The 20,301-nt window shown below is 48.3% G+C and overlaps 1 protein-coding gene across 1 annotated transcript in view; it reads left to right on the top strand.

Moving 5' to 3' along the window:
• Nucleotides 1–20,301, top strand: part of LOC115115735 (phospholipid phosphatase-related protein type 5-like) — a 170,345-nt gene that overhangs the window by 107,645 nt on the left and 42,399 nt on the right. The window contains exon 4 of the mRNA XM_065019763.1: nt 7,776–7,952. Within this exon, the coding sequence (XP_064875835.1) occupies nt 7,776–7,952 (177 nt within the window). The remainder of the gene's footprint in view (nt 1–7,775; nt 7,953–20,301) is intronic.

The following is a 20,301-nucleotide window of genomic DNA, read 5'->3' on the forward strand; positions in this document are numbered from 1 at the left end:
AGTAAAACATTAATAAAAATCCTTGGGAAATCTAGAACATTCTATGAGGGCCTTTATAACAGATCTTGAAGACTTAGTAAGTTGGCCCAATAGATGCCGGTCTTGAATGTGCTGCTATTCAGCTGCTTCTTTTGATGGCTATGGCGAGATGTGGAGAACGCTGCTAAATAGATCCCGTTAGTGTGTAAATCCCTTATAAACCATTCATCAATTCCTGTCAGATTTGGGCTTAATTCTCGTGTCTGGAAATCTTGTTTTCGTTTTGGACGCTGGATTCGAGTTGAAGAGTGTCTGGTGGTGAGATACAATTGGTTGAAGATTTCACATTTGATATGTAACTTTGTAAAAATCAAATTTCTTCCATGAAGCTCCGCAGAACGCAGATCTATTTTTTCTGCATTGTTTAGGACTGGAGCTTTGGTTATTGTCATGCAAAAGCCTGTCGGTCTCACAGTAATTGACCAGAAATTAACATGAACACGTTTAGCTTCTCCAGGCCCACATGACACGTAAAAGGCTCTGAGTGCACACACACACACACACGCACGCACGCACGCGCACGCGCACGCACACGCACACGCACACACACTGAAACAGTGCTGACTGATTCTTGGATGTATTTTTCTATCTTGGCTACGAATATCCTGTTTGGCCACTGAATGCATTCTGTTTGTCTGTTTGCTGTAGATCAGAGAAAAGGGTGCCAGACACGTCTTAATCCATTCCTTACTTCCATTTTCCTCTATTTTGGGTTATATATGTTGTGAAACTGTTAGATATTACTTGTTAGATGTTGCTGCGCTTTCGGAACTAGAAGCACAAGCATTTCACTACACTCGCATTACTGTAACATCTGCTAAACACGTGTATGTGACCAATAAAATTGATTTGATTTTCATTTCGATAAACTTTGAATAACAGCCTGGCCGTTTATTTCCGTTAATCACTGAACACAACAGGCTTTTATTAGTGACAGGCTTCTATTTGTGCCAGGCGTCTATTTTCTTAATGCACAGAGCTTTTGCACATTTGCATAACATTATTCTTTTTTAATTACATTCACTTCCATCATTTTAATCAATTTCCTACATTTCCTGCACTGTGTCATCATTTCCACACTATAACTGGTTTCCATTGGCGACGACAGATTTGCATACGAATATTCTAAATTCTGCATAAATCAATATGCGCATTTTCCCACCAGAGATTTGTTTCCATCAAACAGACTTTATGTGGATTGTCACGTTCTGACCATAATACTTTTGTGTTTTCCTTGTTTTAGTGTTGGTCAGGACGTGAGCTGGGTGGGCATTCTATGTTGTGTGTCTGGTTTGTCTATTTCTTTGTTTGGCCTGATATGGTTCTCAATCAGAGGCAGGTGTTAGTCATTGTCTCTGATTGGGAACCATATTTAGGTAGCCTGTTTGTTGTTGGGTTTTGTGGGTGGTTGTTTCCTGTCTTTGTGTTTTCTGCACCACATAGGGCTGTTTCGGTTTTCACGTTAATTGTTTTGCATCAGTTGTGTTCATGTTGAGTATTTCTTATTAAAAGAACCATGGACACTTACCACGCCACATATTGGTCCTCCGATCCTTCTCGCCTCTCCTATTCAGAGGAAGAGGAGGCAAACCTTTACATGGATGAAGACTGCGCGTGAAGACAGTGCACATAAACATGACTTTTACCGGTAAATTCCCATGTACTGAATAAAAAAATAAAATAAAACGTTTTTTAAATGGGTTTCCATCTCATTTAAAAAAAATCTACTGATGTTTTTGTCACAAAAACTGTTGAGTTATATAACGAATGTGCCAACAGCCTTGGCACAGATGCTCTACAGTGCGGGTAGCCTACCTACATTATGAGATTATTATGGATAAGAGCGATATAATTTGTTTTTGTTAAATGGTAGCCAAAGCGTCCATCGTCATGTCACCAGTATAAGACCCTCGATATCTACTGGTAAAAGAACATCAAGCTCATCACCGTGACCTTTCACCCCCCCCTGTGAAGTTCATTGTCATTTACTTCATCTGTAGCCTAATAAACTACATGGTTTCCTGAGTCGTAGTGGGAGGACCACACAACAGATCTGTAGCCTAATAAACTACATGCTTTCCTGAGTTGTAGTGGGAGGACATGATCTTTAATAAACTGATGTTTCGTGAGTGGGAGGACCACACAACAGATCTGTAGCCTAATAAACTACATGCTTTCCGGAGTCGTAGTGGGAGGACCACACAACAGATCTGTAGCCTAATAAACTACATGCTTTCCTGAGTCGTAGTGGGGAGATCTGACCACATGCTTTCCTGAGTCGTAAGGACAGATCTGTAGCCTAATAAACTACATGCTTTCCTGAGTCGTAGTGGGACCACACAACAGATCTGACCTTTCCTGAGTCGTACCACACAACAGATCTGTAGCCTAATAAACTACATGCTTTCCTGAGTCGTAGTGGGAGGACCACACAACAGATCTGTAGCCTAATAAACTACATGCTTTCCTGAGTCGTAGTGGGAGGACCACACAACAGATCTGTAGCCTAATAAACTACATGCTTTCCTGAGTCGTAGTGGGAGGACTAAACAACATGTTATTGCTTCCATATGATGTTCCTCTTCACAGGAGGTTGATGACACATGAATTGGGGAGAACGGGCTTGTGTTACCGACTGTAGTCAGATCAGTGGACTGGTCAAAAGTAGAGTACTACCCATAGTGCCCTGGTATCAAATACATTCAAAACAAATGATTTCTCTGTGTTTGCTGCCGTTCCAGTGTTGTGAGCCGTTTTCCCCTCAGGAGCCTCCACTGTGTTAATTATATCAATATTTGTGCATCAAAAGGCATTTCCACCGCCAATTTCTCGCATAATTAATTTTACAGTCGCTAACAGATCCCACCATGTCAAACGAACAAATTCTCTGTCAGCATTTATGAAATTGTAATCACATTTCATGTTTCCATCATCCCAGTTATTTTTATTTTTATTTTCATTGCGTCAGACAATTCATCTGCATGAAAATGTTTGATGTAAATGTGGTTTCAAACCCCCGAGCTGTCGTTCTGCCCCTGAACAGGCAGTTAACCCACTGTTCCTAGGCTGTCATTGAAAATAAGAATTTGTTCTTATAACTGACTTGCCTGGTTAAATAAAGGTAAAAAACAACAAAAAAACAGTGCATTTTTAGCAGTTCTTACTTTCGCCACTAGAGTTAACCAATTTCTTTGGGTCTGTACTCCCACAGTTGACAGTTTTATTTGCTTGGCAGTTAACTAGCAGTTGTCAGCTGTTAGCGGCTAATGGATAGCAGTTTCTTACTGGCGATAAAAACGGATGATTGCCATCATGTTTTCCCCCGGAGTCATTACTGAATTATTTAATGTAACAAATCAATCATTAAACTTTGTAAACAAGTCATGGCAATTCATGGTAACCTCGTAAATAATTCATTTAGACCGGGTGTTTATTTGAAAAAGGTGTTTATTTCCTGAAATGGTGTGCAGTTGCCCAGCTATTAAAAGGGACAGGCGGCTGTTTGAGACTCAACGTTTAATTTAAGTTTTATGGCATCGATGAAAAGGAACTTCTCCACTGACTCATAGCAGACTAAGCCTGGTACTTTACATAAAGAGGATTTCTGCTGATTCACCCTACTCACTCTAGAAAGCTTGCTAGTTGAATGATTTTAGGGTGAGAGGACAGTATTAGGCACTGGGAAAATAATGTTAGCAGACTGATGCTGTCTGAAACCTTATTCACTATATAGTGCACTACTTTTGACAAGGGCACTCTGGGTAGTGCACTACTTTTGACAAGGGCACTCTGGGTAATGCACTTATTTTGACCAGGGCACTATGGGTAGTAAACTACTTTGACCAGTGCATTATGGGTAATGACTACTTTGACCAGTGCATTATGGGTAGTGAACTACTTTTGACCAGGGCACTCTGGGTAATGCACTTTTGTTGACCAGGGCACTATGGGTAATGCACTTCTGTTGACCAGGGCACTATGTTGCACTTCTGTTGACCAGGGCACTCTGGGTAATGCACTTCTGTTGACCAGGGCACTATGGGTAGTAAACTACTTTTGACCAGGGCACTATGGGTAGTAAACTACTTTTGACCAGGGCACTATGGGTAATGCACTACTTTGACCAGGGCACTATGGGTAGTAAACTACTTTTGACCAGGGCACTATGGGTAATGCACTACTTTGACCAGTGCATTATGGGTAGTAAACTACTTTTGACCAGGGCACTCTGCAGGAAATAAGGTGCATTTTAGACACAGGCATGGTTAATATATTCAACATCACAACAGACAAACGTGTTGATGATACAATTTTATGCCAGCAGCATACCACCCTGCATACCACTGCTGGCTTGCTTCTGAAGCTAAGCAGGGTTGGTCCTGGTAAGTTCCTGGGTGGGAGACCAGATGCTGCTGGAAGTGGTGTTGGAGGGCCAGAAGGAGGCACTCTTTCCCCTGGTCTAAAAAAATATCCCAGTTCCCAATGCAACCCTGTGTAGGGTGCTGTCTTACGGATGGGACGTTAAATGGGTGTCCTGACTCTCTGAGGTTATTAAAGATCTCATGGCACTTATTGTAAGAGTAGGGGTGTTAACCCTGGTGTCCTGGCTAAATTCCCAATCTGACCCTCAAACCATCATGGTCACGGCATTTGTGTTTAGTGGGTCTGACAGATCAGAGGCAGTAGGGATGACCAGGGATGTTCTCTTGATAAGTGGGTGAATTATACACTTTTCCTGTCCTGCTAAGCATTCAAAATGTACAGAGTACTTTTGGGTGTCAGGGAAAATGTAAGGAGTAAAAAGTACATAATTTTCTTTCAGAATGTAGTGAAGTAAAATTGTCCAAAATATAAATAGTAAAGTACAGATACCCCAAATAACAACTTAAGTAGTACTTTAAAGTATTTTTACTTAAAGTACTTTACACCACTGCAGGTCGTTTGGGGGGATACCCTGCCTATTACAGACCAAGCCACTACTGGGATCTATTCACTATGATTTTAAAGGGAAAACTGATCCCAGATCATCACTCATACAGTCACTGTGTGAATATGAACCACAGTGTGATGGCAGGGTGTTTCAAAAGGGTTCCCAACTTCCCTACAGCTAAGGGGGATTACATTTCACAGATCTAATAACCTCTAATAACCTCTAATAACCTCTAATAACCTCTCTAGGCTAGATGGGACGCTACCGTCCCTCCTGACCAACGTCCCTACAGCTACGGGGGATTACATTTCACAGATCTAACTCTGTCAGACCTCTCTAGGCTAGATGGGACGCTACCGTCCCTCCTGACCAACGTCCCTACAGCTACGGGGGATTACATTTCACAGATCTAATAACCTCTAATAACCTCTAATAACCTCTCTAGGCTAGATGGGGCTACCGTCCCTCCTGACCAACGTCCCTACAGCTACGTCCCTCTCTGACCAAGATGGGACGTCCCCTCTGACCAACGTCCCTACAGCTACGGGGGATTACATTTCACAGATCTAACTCTGTCAGACCTCTCTAGGCTAGATGGGACGCTACCGTCCCTCCTGACCAACGTCCCTACAGCTACGGGGGATTACATTTCACAGATCTAACTCTGTCAGAAGTCTTTATCTGTGACGTGTGAGACCATCTTATAATAACCTCTAATAACCTCTAATAACCTCTAATAACCTCTAATAACCATCTTATAATAACTTTAATAACCATCTTATAATAACCTCTAATAACCATCTTATAATAACCTCTAATAACCTCTAATAACCTCTAATAACCTCTCTAGGCTAGATGGGACGCTACCGTCCCTCCTGACCAACATCCAGTGAAGGTGCAGGGCGCCAAATTTAAACTACAGAATTGTAAATATTTAACATTCTTGAAAATACACTTGCAATATGTCAAAATAAAGCTTAACTTCTTGTTAATCCAGCCACGGTGTCAGATTTCAAAAAGGCTTTACGGCAAAAGCAAACCATGCGATTATCTGAGGACAGCACCCCATCAAACAAACATCATCCTGCCAGGCGTGACACAAAACTCAGAAATAGCCATAAATGCCTTACCTTTGAAGAGCTTCTTCTGTTAGCAGTCTAATATGTGTCATAAACATCACAAATGGTCCTTTTGTTCGATTAATTCCGTCGCTATATCTCCTAAATGTCCATTTATTTGGCGCGTTTGATCCAGAAAAACACTGGTTCCAACTCGCGCAACGTGACTACAAAATATCTCATATTAGTTACCTGTAAACTTGATCCGAACATTTCAAACAACTTTCCTAATACAACTTTAGGTATTTTTTAACCTAAATAATCAATCAAATTTAAGACGGGATAAACTGCTTTCAATACCGGACGAAAATACAATATGCATATCCTAGCTTCTGGGCCTGAGTAGCAGGCAGTTTACTTTGGGCACACTTTTCATCCGGATGTGAAAATACCGCCCCCTAGCCTAGAGAGGTTTTTAAGTCATCAATCTCTGACGGGTTCGAGTGTCTGATTGATTACCAAAAGGGATATTTTTTTTGTAGACTCTTCTTCCTCCCCCTTGATCCACATAATAGATTGGACCTTTACAGCATGTAGGTCAGTTAGCAGGGCCATTGTTTTGTAGCGGTTAGCGGTATTAGCATGCTATGTTAAAGAATATTGTTTTGTAGCAGTTAGCGTTATTAGTATACTATGTTAAAGAAGATTGTTTTGTAGCGGTTAGAGGTATTAGCATACTACTGTAAAGCACATTGTTTTTTAGTACCAGTTAGCAAGCTATTTTAAAGCACATTGTTTATTAGCAGTAAGTGCAAGTTAGCTTGCTACAGTCAAACAGGTAGTTGTTTAGTGGTTAGCATGCTACTGTAAAGCTTGATGCATGCTACTGTAAAACTAGTGTTAAACAACACATTTCACTGCACCTATCCAATGTTTGTGACAATACTTCTTTTTTAAAATTCCTGTTATACCCTCATTGTCTTCAGCATTATCACAGGCTGGTGCTGGTGCTAGCATTATCACATGATGCGGGTAACATTATCACTGGCTGTTGGTAGCATTATCCCAAGCTGGTGCTAGCATTGTCACAGGCTGAGTTTGGTGCTAGCATTATCCCAGACTGGTGCTAGCATTATCCCAGACTGGTGATGGCATTATCCCAGGCTTGTGCTTGCGTTATCCCAGGCTGCTGGTAACATTATCCCAGGCTGGTGCTAGCATTATCCCAGAATGTTGGTAACATTATCCCAGACTGGTACTAACATTATCCCAGGCTGTCGGTGACATTATCCCAGGCTGGTGCTAGGAGTATCACACGCTGTTGGTAACATTATCACAGGCTGCTGCTAGCATTATCCCAGACTGCTGGTAACATTATCACAGCATTATCAAATTCTTGGCTCGCAGACCTTTTTCAGAATCTCAATAAGACAATCATTGTATGCTGCACAGTAGATCTGACCTCGTTTCTCAGTGTTCCCATTGAAAGTCAGTCCACTCTTTGATGGTATGGACAAACTAATAGAGGTAATTCAACGAAACCACACAACGTGGTATACCCTCTCAGCACAGATATGACCTTATTGACCTCTTTACAGGATGGGTTTATATCCAGCAAGTCAGAACAGGGATGTGAGGAGATAACAGCATGTTCATTGTTGATTTCTGTTGATTTTTTCTCACAAATGTAATAAAAGAGATCCACTGAGATGTGAGGAAATAACCGTATGTTCATTACTATCTTCTAGAGTTACATCACATGTACAGTGGAAGTCAAAGGAACGCGGCTAGCCAAGCCTGTGCTGTCCCTGGGTCTGATGTATCTGGCTTTCCTCACGGGACTCAACAGAGTGGCTGAGTACCGGAACCACTGGTCTGACGTCATCGCTGGATTCATCATAGGAGTGGCCATCGCCACTTTCCTGGTAAGAACCTGTCCTGCAGCAGCATCACAATCCTCACAATGTACAGTGTGCATATTTTGGACAGCCTCGTTCACCAACTCCTTGTGATTCTGACGCTGTCGTAATTTGGACACCGTACCACTTTTGTTGTAGAACCTGGATCGGCATCGCTATGGGTTGTGTTCAAAATGACAGCCTATTCCCTGGTGGTGGTCCACCAGGGGTGTCCCGCAAGGCTTGGTCCTAGGGCCACTATTGTCTTGTATCTACATGCTGCCACTGGGAAACATAATGAGGAAACACGAACTGAGCTTTAACTTTAAATGCTATTGACACTCAGCTGTGCGGCATTCACAAACACTGACACTGACTGCACTCCCTGTTAGCTGCCTACAGGACATCCTATGCAGTTTCCTGCAGTTAAACTGCAAAAGACACGGGTTGCACTGATTGGCACTGGCACCATCAGTAACAACAGCAGCAGTGACAGCCTTAATATTGATGGTGTCAAGGTCCTTCCCTTCCAGGGAGGTTCAGCAGCTACAGACTCAATACTGATGGTGTCAAGGTCTTCCCCTTTTTTATTTTTTATTTTTTTATTTGACCTTTATTTAACCAGGTAGGCAAGTTGAGAACAAGTTCTCATTTACAATTGCGACCTGGCCAAGATAAAGCAAAGCAGTTCGACAGATACAACGACACAGAGTTACACGTGGAGTAAAACAAACATACAGTCAATAATACAGTATAAACAAGTCTATATACAATGTGAGCAAATGAGGTGAGAAGGGAGGTAAAGGCAAAAAAGGCCATGGTGGCAAAGTAAATACAATATAGCAAGTAAAACACTGGAATGGTAGTTTTGCAATGGAAGAATGTGCAAAGTAGAAATAAAAATAATGGGGTGCAAAGGAGCAAAATAAATAAATAAATTAAATACAGTTGGGAAAGAGGTAGTTGTTTGAGCCGTCCAGAGTAGTGATGTTGGACAGGCGGGTAGGTGCAGGTAGTGATCGGTTGAAGAGCATGCATTTAGTTTTACTTGAATTTAAGAGCAATTGGAGGCCACGGAAGGAGAGTTGTATGGCATTGTGGCTTGCCTGGAGGGTTGTTAACACAATGTCAAAAGAAGGGCCAGAAGTATACAGAGTATACCTCCTTCAGGGAGGTTCAGCAGCTTCAGACTCAATACTGATGGTGTCAAGGTCTTCCCTTCCAGGGAGGTTCAGCAGCTACAGACTCAATACTGATGGTGTCAAGGTCTTCCCCTTCAGGGAGGTTCAGCAGCTACAGACTCAATACTGATGGTGTCAAGGTCCTTCCCTTCCAGGGAGGTTCAGAGCTACAGACTCAATACTGATGGTGTCAAGGTCCTTCCCTTCCAGGGAGGTTCAGCAGCTACAGACTCAATACTGATGGTGTCAAGGTCCTTCCCTTCCAGGGAGGTTCGGCAGCTACAGACTCAATACTGATGGTGTCAAGGTCTTCCCCTTCAGGGAGGTTCAGCAGCTACAGACTCAATACTGATGGTGTCAAGGTCCTTCCCTTCCAGGGAGGTTCAGAGCTACAGACTCAATACTGATGGTGTCAAGGTCCTTCCCTTCCAGGGAGGTTCAGAGCTACAGACTCAATACTGATGGTGTCAAGGTCCTTCCCTTCCAGGGAGGTTCAGCAGCTACAGACTCAATACAGATGGTGTCAAAGGTCCTCCCCTCCAGGTAGGTTCTCAACATGGGTAGGATATTTGACAGTCAACTCTCGTTTGAGGCCCACATCAAAAGTGTGATCAAAGTTGTATTTTTCCATCTAACATTGCCAGGTTACGACTTATGCTGTCACAGCCTGCAGCTGTGTGACTTTATACCATGCCGTCTGGACTATTGTAATGCCTTGTTAGTTGGCACAAGAAGCCTAAGATATGTCCCGAACTGTGCTGCACTTGTCCTCAACCACACCTCCCCCTGTGAGCACATACGGCAGCGTAGCCTAGTGGTTAGAGCGTTGGACTAGTAATCGGAAGGTTGCGAGTTCAAACCCCCGAGCTGACAAGGTACAAATCTGTCGTTCTGCCCCTGAACAGGCAGTTAACCCACTGTTCCCAGGCCGTCATTGAAAATAAGAATGTGTTCTTAACTGACCTGCCTGGTTAAATAAAGGTAAAAATTAAAATAAAATAAATACCTCCAGTGCTGTTCAACCTCCATTGGCTCCCCATATGCTCACACATTGACTTTAAAATCCTGGTTCCTACCTACCAAGTAATCCACAACTCTGGAGCCAAGTACCTGTCTGTCCTCATCTTACCTACCAAGCTATCCACAACTCTGGACCCGAGTACCTGTCTGTCCTCATTCTACCTATCAAGCTATCCACAACTCTGGACCCAAGTACCTGTCTGTCCTCATCCTACCTACCAAGTTATCCACAACTCTGGACCCGAGTACCTGTCTGTCCTCATTCTACCTATCAAGCTATCCACAACTCTGGACCCGAGTACCTGTCTGTCCTCATTCTACCTATCAAGCTATCCACAACTCTGGACCCAAGTACCTGTCTGTCCTCATCCTACCTTCCTGCCTCACACAGCCTTCACTCCTCCAGGTCCACCTACCTTCATCGGCAGACCACCCATCACTCCTCCAGGTCCATCTCCCTTCATCAGCCCCACAGCAGACCACCCCATCACTCCTCCAGGTCCATCTCCCTTCATCAACTCCACAGCAGACCACCCCATCACTCCTCCAGGTCCATCTCCCTTCATCAGCTCCACAGCAGATCACCCCATCACTTTTCCAGGTCCATCTCCCTTCATCAGCCCCACAGCAGACCACCCCATCACTCCTCCAGGTCCATCTCCCTTCATCAGCTCCACAGCAGACCACCCATCACTCCTTCAGGTCCATCTCCCTTCATCAGCTCCACAGCAGATCACCCCATCACTCCTCCAGGTCCATCTCCCTTCATCAGCTCCACAGCAGACCACCCCATCACTCCTCCAGGTCCATCTCCCTTCATCAGCTCCACAGCAGACCACCCTTCACTCCTCCAGGTCCATCTCCCTTCATCAGCTCCACAGCAGACCACCCATCACTCCACCAGGTCCATCTCCCTTCATCAGCAGACCACCCCATCACTCCTCCAGGTCCATCTCCCTTCATCAGCTCCACAGCAGACCACCCTTCACTCCTCCAGGTCCATCTCCCTTCATCAGCTCCACAGCAGACCACCCATCACTCCTCCAGGTCCATCTCCCTTCATCAACTCCACAGCAGACGACCCTTTTCTCCTCCAGGTCCATCTCCCTTCATCAGCTCCACAGCAGACCAACCTTCACTCCTCCAGGTCCATCTCCCTTCATCAGCTCCACAGCAGACCACCCATCACTCCTCCAGGTCCATCTCCCTTCATCAGCTCCACAGCAGACCACCCCATCACTCCTCCAGGTCCATCTCCCTTCATCAGCTCCACAGCAGACCACCCTTCACTCCTCCAGGTCCATCTCCCTTCATCAGCTCCACAGCAGACCACCCATCACTCCACCAGGTCCATCTCCCTTCATCAGCAGACCACCCCATCACTCCTCCAGGTCCATCTCCCTTCATCAGCTCCACAGCAGACCACCCTTCACTCCTCCAGGTCCATCTCCCTTCATCAGCTCCACAGCAGACCACCCATCACTCCTCCAGGTCCATCTCCCTTCATCAACTCCACAGCAGACGACCCTTTTCTCCTCCAGGTCCATCTCCCTTCATCAGCTCCACAGCAGACCACCCATTACTCCTCCAGGTCCATCTCCCTTCATCAGCAGACCACCCCATCACTCCTCCAGGTCCATCTCCCTTCATCAGCTCCACAGCAGACCACCCATCACTCCTCCAGGTCCATCTCCCTTCATCAGCAGACCACCCCATCACTCCTCCAGGTCCATCTCCCTTCATCAGCTCCATAGCATACCACCCTTCACTCCTCCAAGTCCATCTCCCTTCATCAGCTCCACAGCAGACCACCCATCACTCCTCCAGGTCCATCTCCCTTCATCAGCAGACCACCCATCACTCCTCCAGGTCCATCTCCCTTCATCAACTCCACAGCAGACGACCCTTTTCTCCTCCAGGTCCATCTCCCTTCATCAGCTCCACAGCAGACCAACCTTCACTCCTCCAGGTCCATCTCCCTTCATCAGCTCCACAGCAGACCACCCATTACTCCTCCAGGTCCATCTCCCATCATCAGCTCCACAGCAGAACACCCATCACTCCTCCAGGTCCATCTCCCTTCATCAGCAGACCACCCCATCACTCCTCCAGGTCCATCTCCCTTCATCAGCTCCACAGCAGACCACCCATCACTCCTCCAGGTCCATCTCCCTTCATCAGCAGACCACCCCATCACTCCTCCAGGTCCATCTCCCTTCATCAGCTCCATAGCATACCACCCTTCACTCCTCCAAGGTCCATCTCCTTCATCAGCTCCCCTTCATCAGCAGACCACCCATCACTCCTCCAGGTCCATCTCCCTTCATCAGCTCCACAGCAGACCACCCTTCACTCCTCCAGGTCCATCTCCCTTCATCAGCTCCACAGCAGACCACCCTTCACTCCTCCCAGCTCCACAGTCCATCCATCTCCTTCATCAGCTCCACAGCAGACCACCCCTTCATCACTCCTCCAGGTCCATCTCCCTTCATCAGCTCCACAGCAGACCACCCTTCACTCCTCCAGGTCCATCTCCCTTCATCAGCTCCACAGCAGACCACCCCATCACTCCTCCAGGTCCATCTCCCTTCATCAGCTCCACAGCAGACCACCCCATCACTCGTCCGTTTCCATCTTCCTTCATCAGCTCCACAGCAGACCACCCCATCACTCCTCCAGGTCCATCTCCCTTCATCAGCTCCACAGCAGACCACCCCATCACTCCTCTAGGTCCAACTCCCTTCATCAGCTCCACAGCAGACCACCCATCACTCCTCCAGGTCCATCTCCCATTCATCAGCCATCTCCCTTCATCACAGCAGACCACCCCATCACTCCTCCATCAGCTCCACAGCAGACCACCCTCCAGGTCTCCTTCATCAGCTCCACAGCAGACCACCCTCACTCCTCCAGGTCCATCTCCCTTCATCAGCTCCACAGCAGACCACCCCTCCAGGTCACTCCTTCCAGGTCCAGGTCCATCTCCCTTCATCAGCTCCACAGCAGACCACCCATTCACTCTCCAGGTCCATCTCCCTTCATCAGCTCCACAGCAGACCACCCATCACTCCTCCAGGTCCATCTCCCTTCATCAGCTCCACAGCAGACCACCCATCACTCCTCCAGGTCCATCTCCCTTCATCAACTCCACAGCAGACCACCCTTCACTCCTCCAGGTCCATCTCCCTTCATCAGCTCCACAGCAGACCACCCATCACTCCTCCAGGTCCATCTCCCTTCATCAGCTCCACAGCAGACCACCCATCACTCTCCCTTCCAGGTCCATCTCCCTTCATCAGCTCCACAGCAGACCACCCTTCACTCCTCCAGGTCCATCTCCCTTCATCAGCTCCACAGCAGACCACCCATCACTCCTCCAGGTCCATCTCCCTTCATCAGCTCCAGACCACCCCATCTTCCTTCATCAGCTCCAGGTCCACCCCATCCCTCCTTCATCAGCTCCACAGCAGACCACCCCATCACTCCTCCAGGTCCATCTCCCTTCATCAGCTCCACAGCAGACCACCCATCACTCCTCCAGGTCCATCTCCTTCATCAGCTCCACAGCAGACCACCCTTCACTCCTCCAGGTCCATCTCCCTTCATCAGCTCCACAGCAGACCACCCTTCACTCCTCCAGGTCCATCTCCCTTCATCAACTCCACAGCAGACCACCCCATCACTCCTCCAGGTCCATCTCCTTCATCAGCTCCACAGCAGACCACCCATCACTCCTCCAGGTCCATCTCCCTTCATCAACTCCACAGCAGACCACCCATCACTCCTCCAGGTCCATCTCCCTTCATCAACTCCACAGCAGACCACCACCCTTCACTCCCACAGCAGACCACCCATCCAGGTCCATCTCCTTCATCAGCAGACCACCCACAGCATCTCCCTTCATCAACTCCATCACTCCTCCAGGTCCATCTCCCTTCATCAGCTCCACAGCAGACCACCCATCACTCCTCCAGGTCCATCTCCCTTCATCAGCTCCACAGCAGACCACCCCATCACTCCTCCAGGTCCATCTCCCTTCATCAGCTCCACAGCAGACCACCCCATCACTCCTCTAGGTCCAACTCCCTTCATCAACTCCACAGCAGACCACCCTTTTCTCCTCCAGGTCCATCTCCCTTCATCAGCTCCACAGCAGACCACCCATCACTCCTCCAGGTCCATCTCCCTTCATCAACTCCACAGCAGACCACCCTTCACTCCTCCAGGTCCATCTCCCTTCATCAGCTCCACAGCAGACCACCCATCACTCCTCCAGGTCCATCTCCCTTCATCAACTCCACAGCAGACCACCCTTCACTCCTCCAGGTCCATCTCCCTTCATCAGCTCCACAGCAGACCACCCTTCACTCCTCCAGGTCCATCTCCCTTCATCAACTCCACAGCAGACCACCCATCACTCCTCCAGGTCCATCTCCCTTCATCAACTCCACAGCAGACCACCCATCACTCCTCCAGGTCCATCTCCCTTCATCAACTCCACAGCAGACCACCCATCACTCCTCCAGGTCCATCTCCCTTCATCAGCAGACCACCCATCACTCCTCCAGGTCCATCTCCCTTCATCAACTCCACAGCAGACCACCCTTCACTCCTCCAGGTCCATCTCCCTTCATCAGCTCCACAGCAGACCACCCATCACTCCTCCAGGTCCATCTCCCTTCATCAGCAGACCACCCCATCACTCCTCCAGGTCCTTCTCCCTTCATCAGCTCCACAGCAGACCACCCTTCACTCCTCCAGGTCCATCTCCCTTCATCAGCTCCACAGCAGACCACCCCATCACTCCTCCAGGTCCATCTCCCTTCATCAGCTCCACAGCAGACCACCCTTCACTCCTCCAGGTCCATCTCCCTTCATCAGCTCCACAGCAGACCACCCTTCACTCCTCCAGGTCCATCTCCCTTCATCAGCTCCACAGCAGACCACCCCATCACTCCTCCAGGTCCATCTCCCTTCATCAGCTCCACAGCAGACCACCCCATCACTCCTCCAGGTCCATCTCCCTTCATCAGCAGACCACCCTATCACTCCTCCAGGTCCATCTCCCTTCATCAGCTCCACAGCAGACCACCCCATCACTCCTCCAGGTCCATCTCCCTTCATCAACTCCACAGCATCAGCTCACCCTTCTCTCCTCCAGGTCCATCTATCTTCATCAGCTCCACAGCAGACCACCCATCACTCCTCCAGGTCCATCTCCCTTCATCAGCTCCACAGCAGACCACCCATCACTCCTCCAGGTCCATCTCCCTTCATCAGCTCCACAGCAGACCACCCCATCACTCCTCCAGGTCCATCTCCCTTCATCAGCTCCACAGCAGACCACCCATCACTCCTCCAGGTCCATCTCCCTTCATCAGCAGACCACCCCATCACTCAGCACTCCTCCCATCTCCCTTCATCAGCAGACCACCCTTCACTCCTCCAGGTCCATCTCCCTCAGCTCCACAGCAGACCACCCATCACTCCTCCAGGTCCATCTCCCTTCATCAGCTCCACAGCAGACCACCCACTCACCATCTCCCTTCATCAGCTCCACAGGACCACCCTTCCATCCATCTCCTTCATCAGCTCCAGACCACCCCATCACTCCTCCAGGTCCATCTCCCTTCATCAGCTCCACAGCAGACCACCCCATCACTCCTCCAGTTCCATCTCCCTTCATCAGCAGACCACCCCATCACTCCTCCAGGTCCATCTCCCTTCATCAGCTCCACAGCAGACCACCCTTCACTCCTCCAGGTCCATCTCCCTTCATCAGCTCCACAGCAGACCACCCATCACTCCTCCAGGTCCATCTCTCTTCATCAGCTCCACAGCAGACCACCCCATCACTCCTCCAGGTCCATCTCCCTTCATCAGCTCCACAGCAGACCACCCATCACTCCTCCAGGTCCATCTCCCTTCATCAGCAGACCACCCCATCACTCCTCCAGGTCCATCTCCCTTCATCAGCTCCACAGCAGACCACCCATCACTCCTCCAGGTCCATCTCCCTTCATCAGCAGACCACCCCATCACTCCTCCAGGTCCATCTCCCTTCATCAGCTCCATACCACCCTTCACTCCTCCAGGTCCATCTCCCTTCATCAGCTCCACAGCAGACCACCCATCACTCCTCCAGGTCCATCTCCCTTCATCAGCAGACCACCCCATCACTCCTCCAGGTCCATCTCCCTTCATCAGCTCCACAGCAGACCACCCATCACTCCTCCAGGTCCATCTCCCTTCATCAGCAGACCACCCCATCACTCCTCCAGGTCCATCTCCCTTCATCAGCTCCATACCACCCTTCACTCCTCCAGGTCCATCTCCCTTCATCAGCTCCACAGCAGACCACCCATCACTCCTCCAGGTCCATCTCCCTTCATCAGCATACCACCCCATCACTCCTCCAGGTCCTTCTCCCTTCATCAGCTCCACAGCAGACCACCCATCACTCCTCCAGGTCCATCTCCCTTCATCAGCTCCACAGCAGACCACCCTTCACTCCTCCAGGTCCATCTCCCTTCATGAGCTCCACAGCAGACCACCCCATCACTCCTCCAGGTCCATCTCCCTTCATCAGCTCCATACCACCCTTCACTCCTCCAGGTCCATCTCCCTTCATCAGCTCCACAGCAGACCACCCATCACTCCTCCAGGTCCATCTCCCTTCATCAGCAGACCACCCCATCACTCCTCCAGGTCCATCTCCCTTCATCAGCTCCACAGCAGACCACCCATCACTCCTCCAGGTCCATCTCCCTTCATCAGCAGACCACCCCATCACTCCTCCAGGTCCATCTCCCTTCATCAGCTCCATACCACCCTTCACTCCTCCAGGTCCATCTCCCTTCATCAGCTCCACAGCAGACCACCCATCACTCCTCCAGGTCCATCTCCCTTCATCAGCATACCACCCCATCACTCCTCCAGGTCCTTCTCCCTTCATCAGCTCCACAGCAGACCACCCATCACTCCTCCAGGTCCATCTCCCTTCATCAGCTCCACAGCAGACCACCCTTCACTCCTCCAGGTCCATCTCCCTTCATGAGCTCCACAGCAGACCACCCCATCACTCCTCCAGGTCCATCTCCCTTCATCAGCTCCACAGCAGACCACCCTTCACTCCTCCAGGTCCATCTCCCTTCATCAGCTCCACAGCAGACCACCCTTCACTCCTCCAGGTCCATCTCCCTTCATCAGCTCCACAGCAGACCACCCATCACTCCTCCAGGTCCATCTCCCTTCATCAGCTCCACAGCAGACCACCCCATCACTCCTCCAGGTCCATCTCCCTTCATCAGCTCCACAGCAGACCACCCAATCACTCCTCCAGGTCCATCTCCCTTCATCAACTCCACAGCAGACCACCCTTTTCTCCTCCAGGTCCAGCTCCCTTCATCAGCTCCACAGCAGACCACCCATCACTCCTCCAGGTCCATCTCCCTTCATCAGCAGACCACCCATCACTCCTCCAGGTCCATCTCCCTTCATCAACTCCACAGCAGACCACCCTTCACTCCTCCAGGTCCATCTCCCTTCATCAGCTCCACAGCAGATCACCCCATCACTCCTCCAGGTCCATCTCCCTTCATCAGCTCCACAGCAGACCACCCCATCACTCCTCCAGGTCCATCTCCCTTCATCAGCTCCACAGCAGACCACCCTTCACTCCTCCAGGTCCATCTCCCTTCATCAGCTCCACAGCAGACCACCCTTCACTCCTCCAGGTCCATCTCCCTTCATCAACTCCACAGCAGACCACCCTTCACTCCTCCAGGTCCATCTCCCTTCATCAGCTCCACAGCAGACCACCCATCACTCCTCCAGGTCCATCTCCCTTCATCAGCTCCACAGCAGACCACCCCATCACTCCTCCAGGTCCATCTCCCTTCATCAACTCCACAGCAGACCACCCTTCACTCCTCCAGGTCCATCTCCCTTCATCAGCTCCACAGCAGACCACCCATATTGTAGCTTTAGGCACACCATTGTTGTAGATAGGGGAAACTTCTACTGTCACTCAACATCGTAACTCTTCATCCTAGTGCTCCTGTCCCACTCTGGAGGTGACTGGGCCAGGGGTGTGGTTCTGGCTTTGTAGTCCAATGGATGTTCATGAGGCTGGATGGTCCCAGATGTCTGAACCAGCCATCGACCTGTCCATATCTGTACTGTACACAGAACGGGATAAACCAAATGTTGATGCAGCCACCCCATTCCCCCTCAGTTGAACTCTATAAGATCCAAGATCCTCTCTCTCTCTCTCTCTCTCTGTCTCTCTCCTCACACACTCTATTCTCTCTCTCTGTCTCTCTCTATATCCTCTCTCTCTCGCTCCTCTTTTCTGTCTCTCTCTTCTCTCCCTCTCTCTCTCCTCTTCTTTCTCTCCCACCTTTTCTCTCTTCTCTCTTTCTCTTTTCTCTCTCCTCTTCTCTCTCTAGCACATGGACGCTGAGATGAATAGGGCTGGGCTAGGCTAGGAGAGTAGGATGTTCACTCTAAAGAGACACAGCACCATTAAAGCTGAACCCACCAAACTGTTGAGTGCTATTAGTGGTTACTGCTCACTGCTGAAATGAAGCACCTTTCAAAGAGGATTCTAATGGATTCTAACTTTGTGCGAGTTAAAAACATGGCTGGTGGCACTTTAAATCGGATGACAAGATTATAGTAATAACTGGAACATGATGGGCCTCCTATTGGAGAACCCTGATATAGAGCGTCATTGACGCCTCTCGGTATTGCATTGAAGTGAAAGAAGTTTAGATCGATTGAACTCTAGTCGATGAATGTGCTATGATGCTACTACTAACCCGTTCCAAGGTTGGAGCTCGAGCATGTGATTGAGCATCAGATGTTCCTTTAACAAGATGTCTGTGATTCACGTTGATTGATGATTTGATTGACTATAGTACTTTCTATGTCTGATGCCAGAGAATCTAGGGCAGGCAAGCTTATACACTGAGTGTATAAAACATTAGGAACACCTTCCTAATACATTTACATTTACATTTAAGTCATTTAGCAGACGCTAGAGCGACTTACAAATTGGATATTGGGTCGCACGCCCTTTTATCCTCAGAACAGACTCAATTCATTGGGGCAGGGACTCTGCAAGGTGTCGAAAGCATTATACAGGGATGCTTTCCAATGTTGACTCCAATGCTTCCCACAGTATCATGTTGGGAAACTGTTGAGTGTAAAAAAAACAGCAGCGTTGCAGTTCTTGACACACTCAAACCGGTGCGCCTGGCACCTAGTACCATACCCCATTCAAAGGCACTTTGAATATTGTGTCTTGCCCATTCACCCTCTGAATGGCACAGATAAACAATCCATGTCTCAATTGTCTCAAGGCTTAAAAATCCTTCTTTAACCTGGCTCCTCCCTTTCATCATCGATTTAACAAATGACATCAATAAGCGATCATAACATTCACCTGCTCAGTCTGTGATGGAAAGAGCAGGTGTCCTTAATGCTTTGTACACTCAGTGTATAAGGTTAGGTTATACAACGTTTGGTTAAATAAGGTTTTACTTAAGCCCTGTTTCCATTGGCACTTAGAAGTCAACTCAGGTTGGGCTGTCCTTGGTGGGCTAGCTCAAATTGAATTTCCACGGCCTCCAGAAATGTGAAATTATGTTATGTTGCGAGGTAGCCATTATGTGACTGCAGCTGGCTTCACTAATGTTGCTAAAAGATGTTGAAGAATGTAATTCACCCTCACCATGCTGTAACTAACGTTACCCCATACTCCTGCCAGTACCAGCCACATTTAGAGCCATGAATTTAGCTTGCTGACTTTAGTTAATAACTAGCTAAATGGTTAGCATTGTCACTAGCATAACAGGCTAGCTAACTAGATTCCCACTTTACTTTCCATGGCACTGGCTATTAGCTAGCTAGCTAACCAAGCAAAGCAGACAACGGGTTTGATGTGACATAGCTAGCTAGCTTATTTCAACTCTGATTTGCTATTTTAACATCAGGATCTAGCTATGGTGGGCATTTGTGTCATATTTGACTACTGCAGTGGTGCTTGTCAATGTTGTAGCTAACAACAACAAGCCCAGGTGAGCTAGCTAAATGATGTGTCAGCATTCAGCAGTGATCAGCTTGGTGGTTGCATAGTAACGGTGTCACAAGCCCGAATTCTAATTGTGCTG

The sequence above is a fragment of the Oncorhynchus nerka genome, linkage group LG6 (genome assembly GCF_034236695.1).
Source record: "Oncorhynchus nerka isolate Pitt River linkage group LG6, Oner_Uvic_2.0, whole genome shotgun sequence".
NCBI lineage: Eukaryota > Metazoa > Chordata > Actinopteri > Salmoniformes > Salmonidae > Oncorhynchus > Oncorhynchus nerka.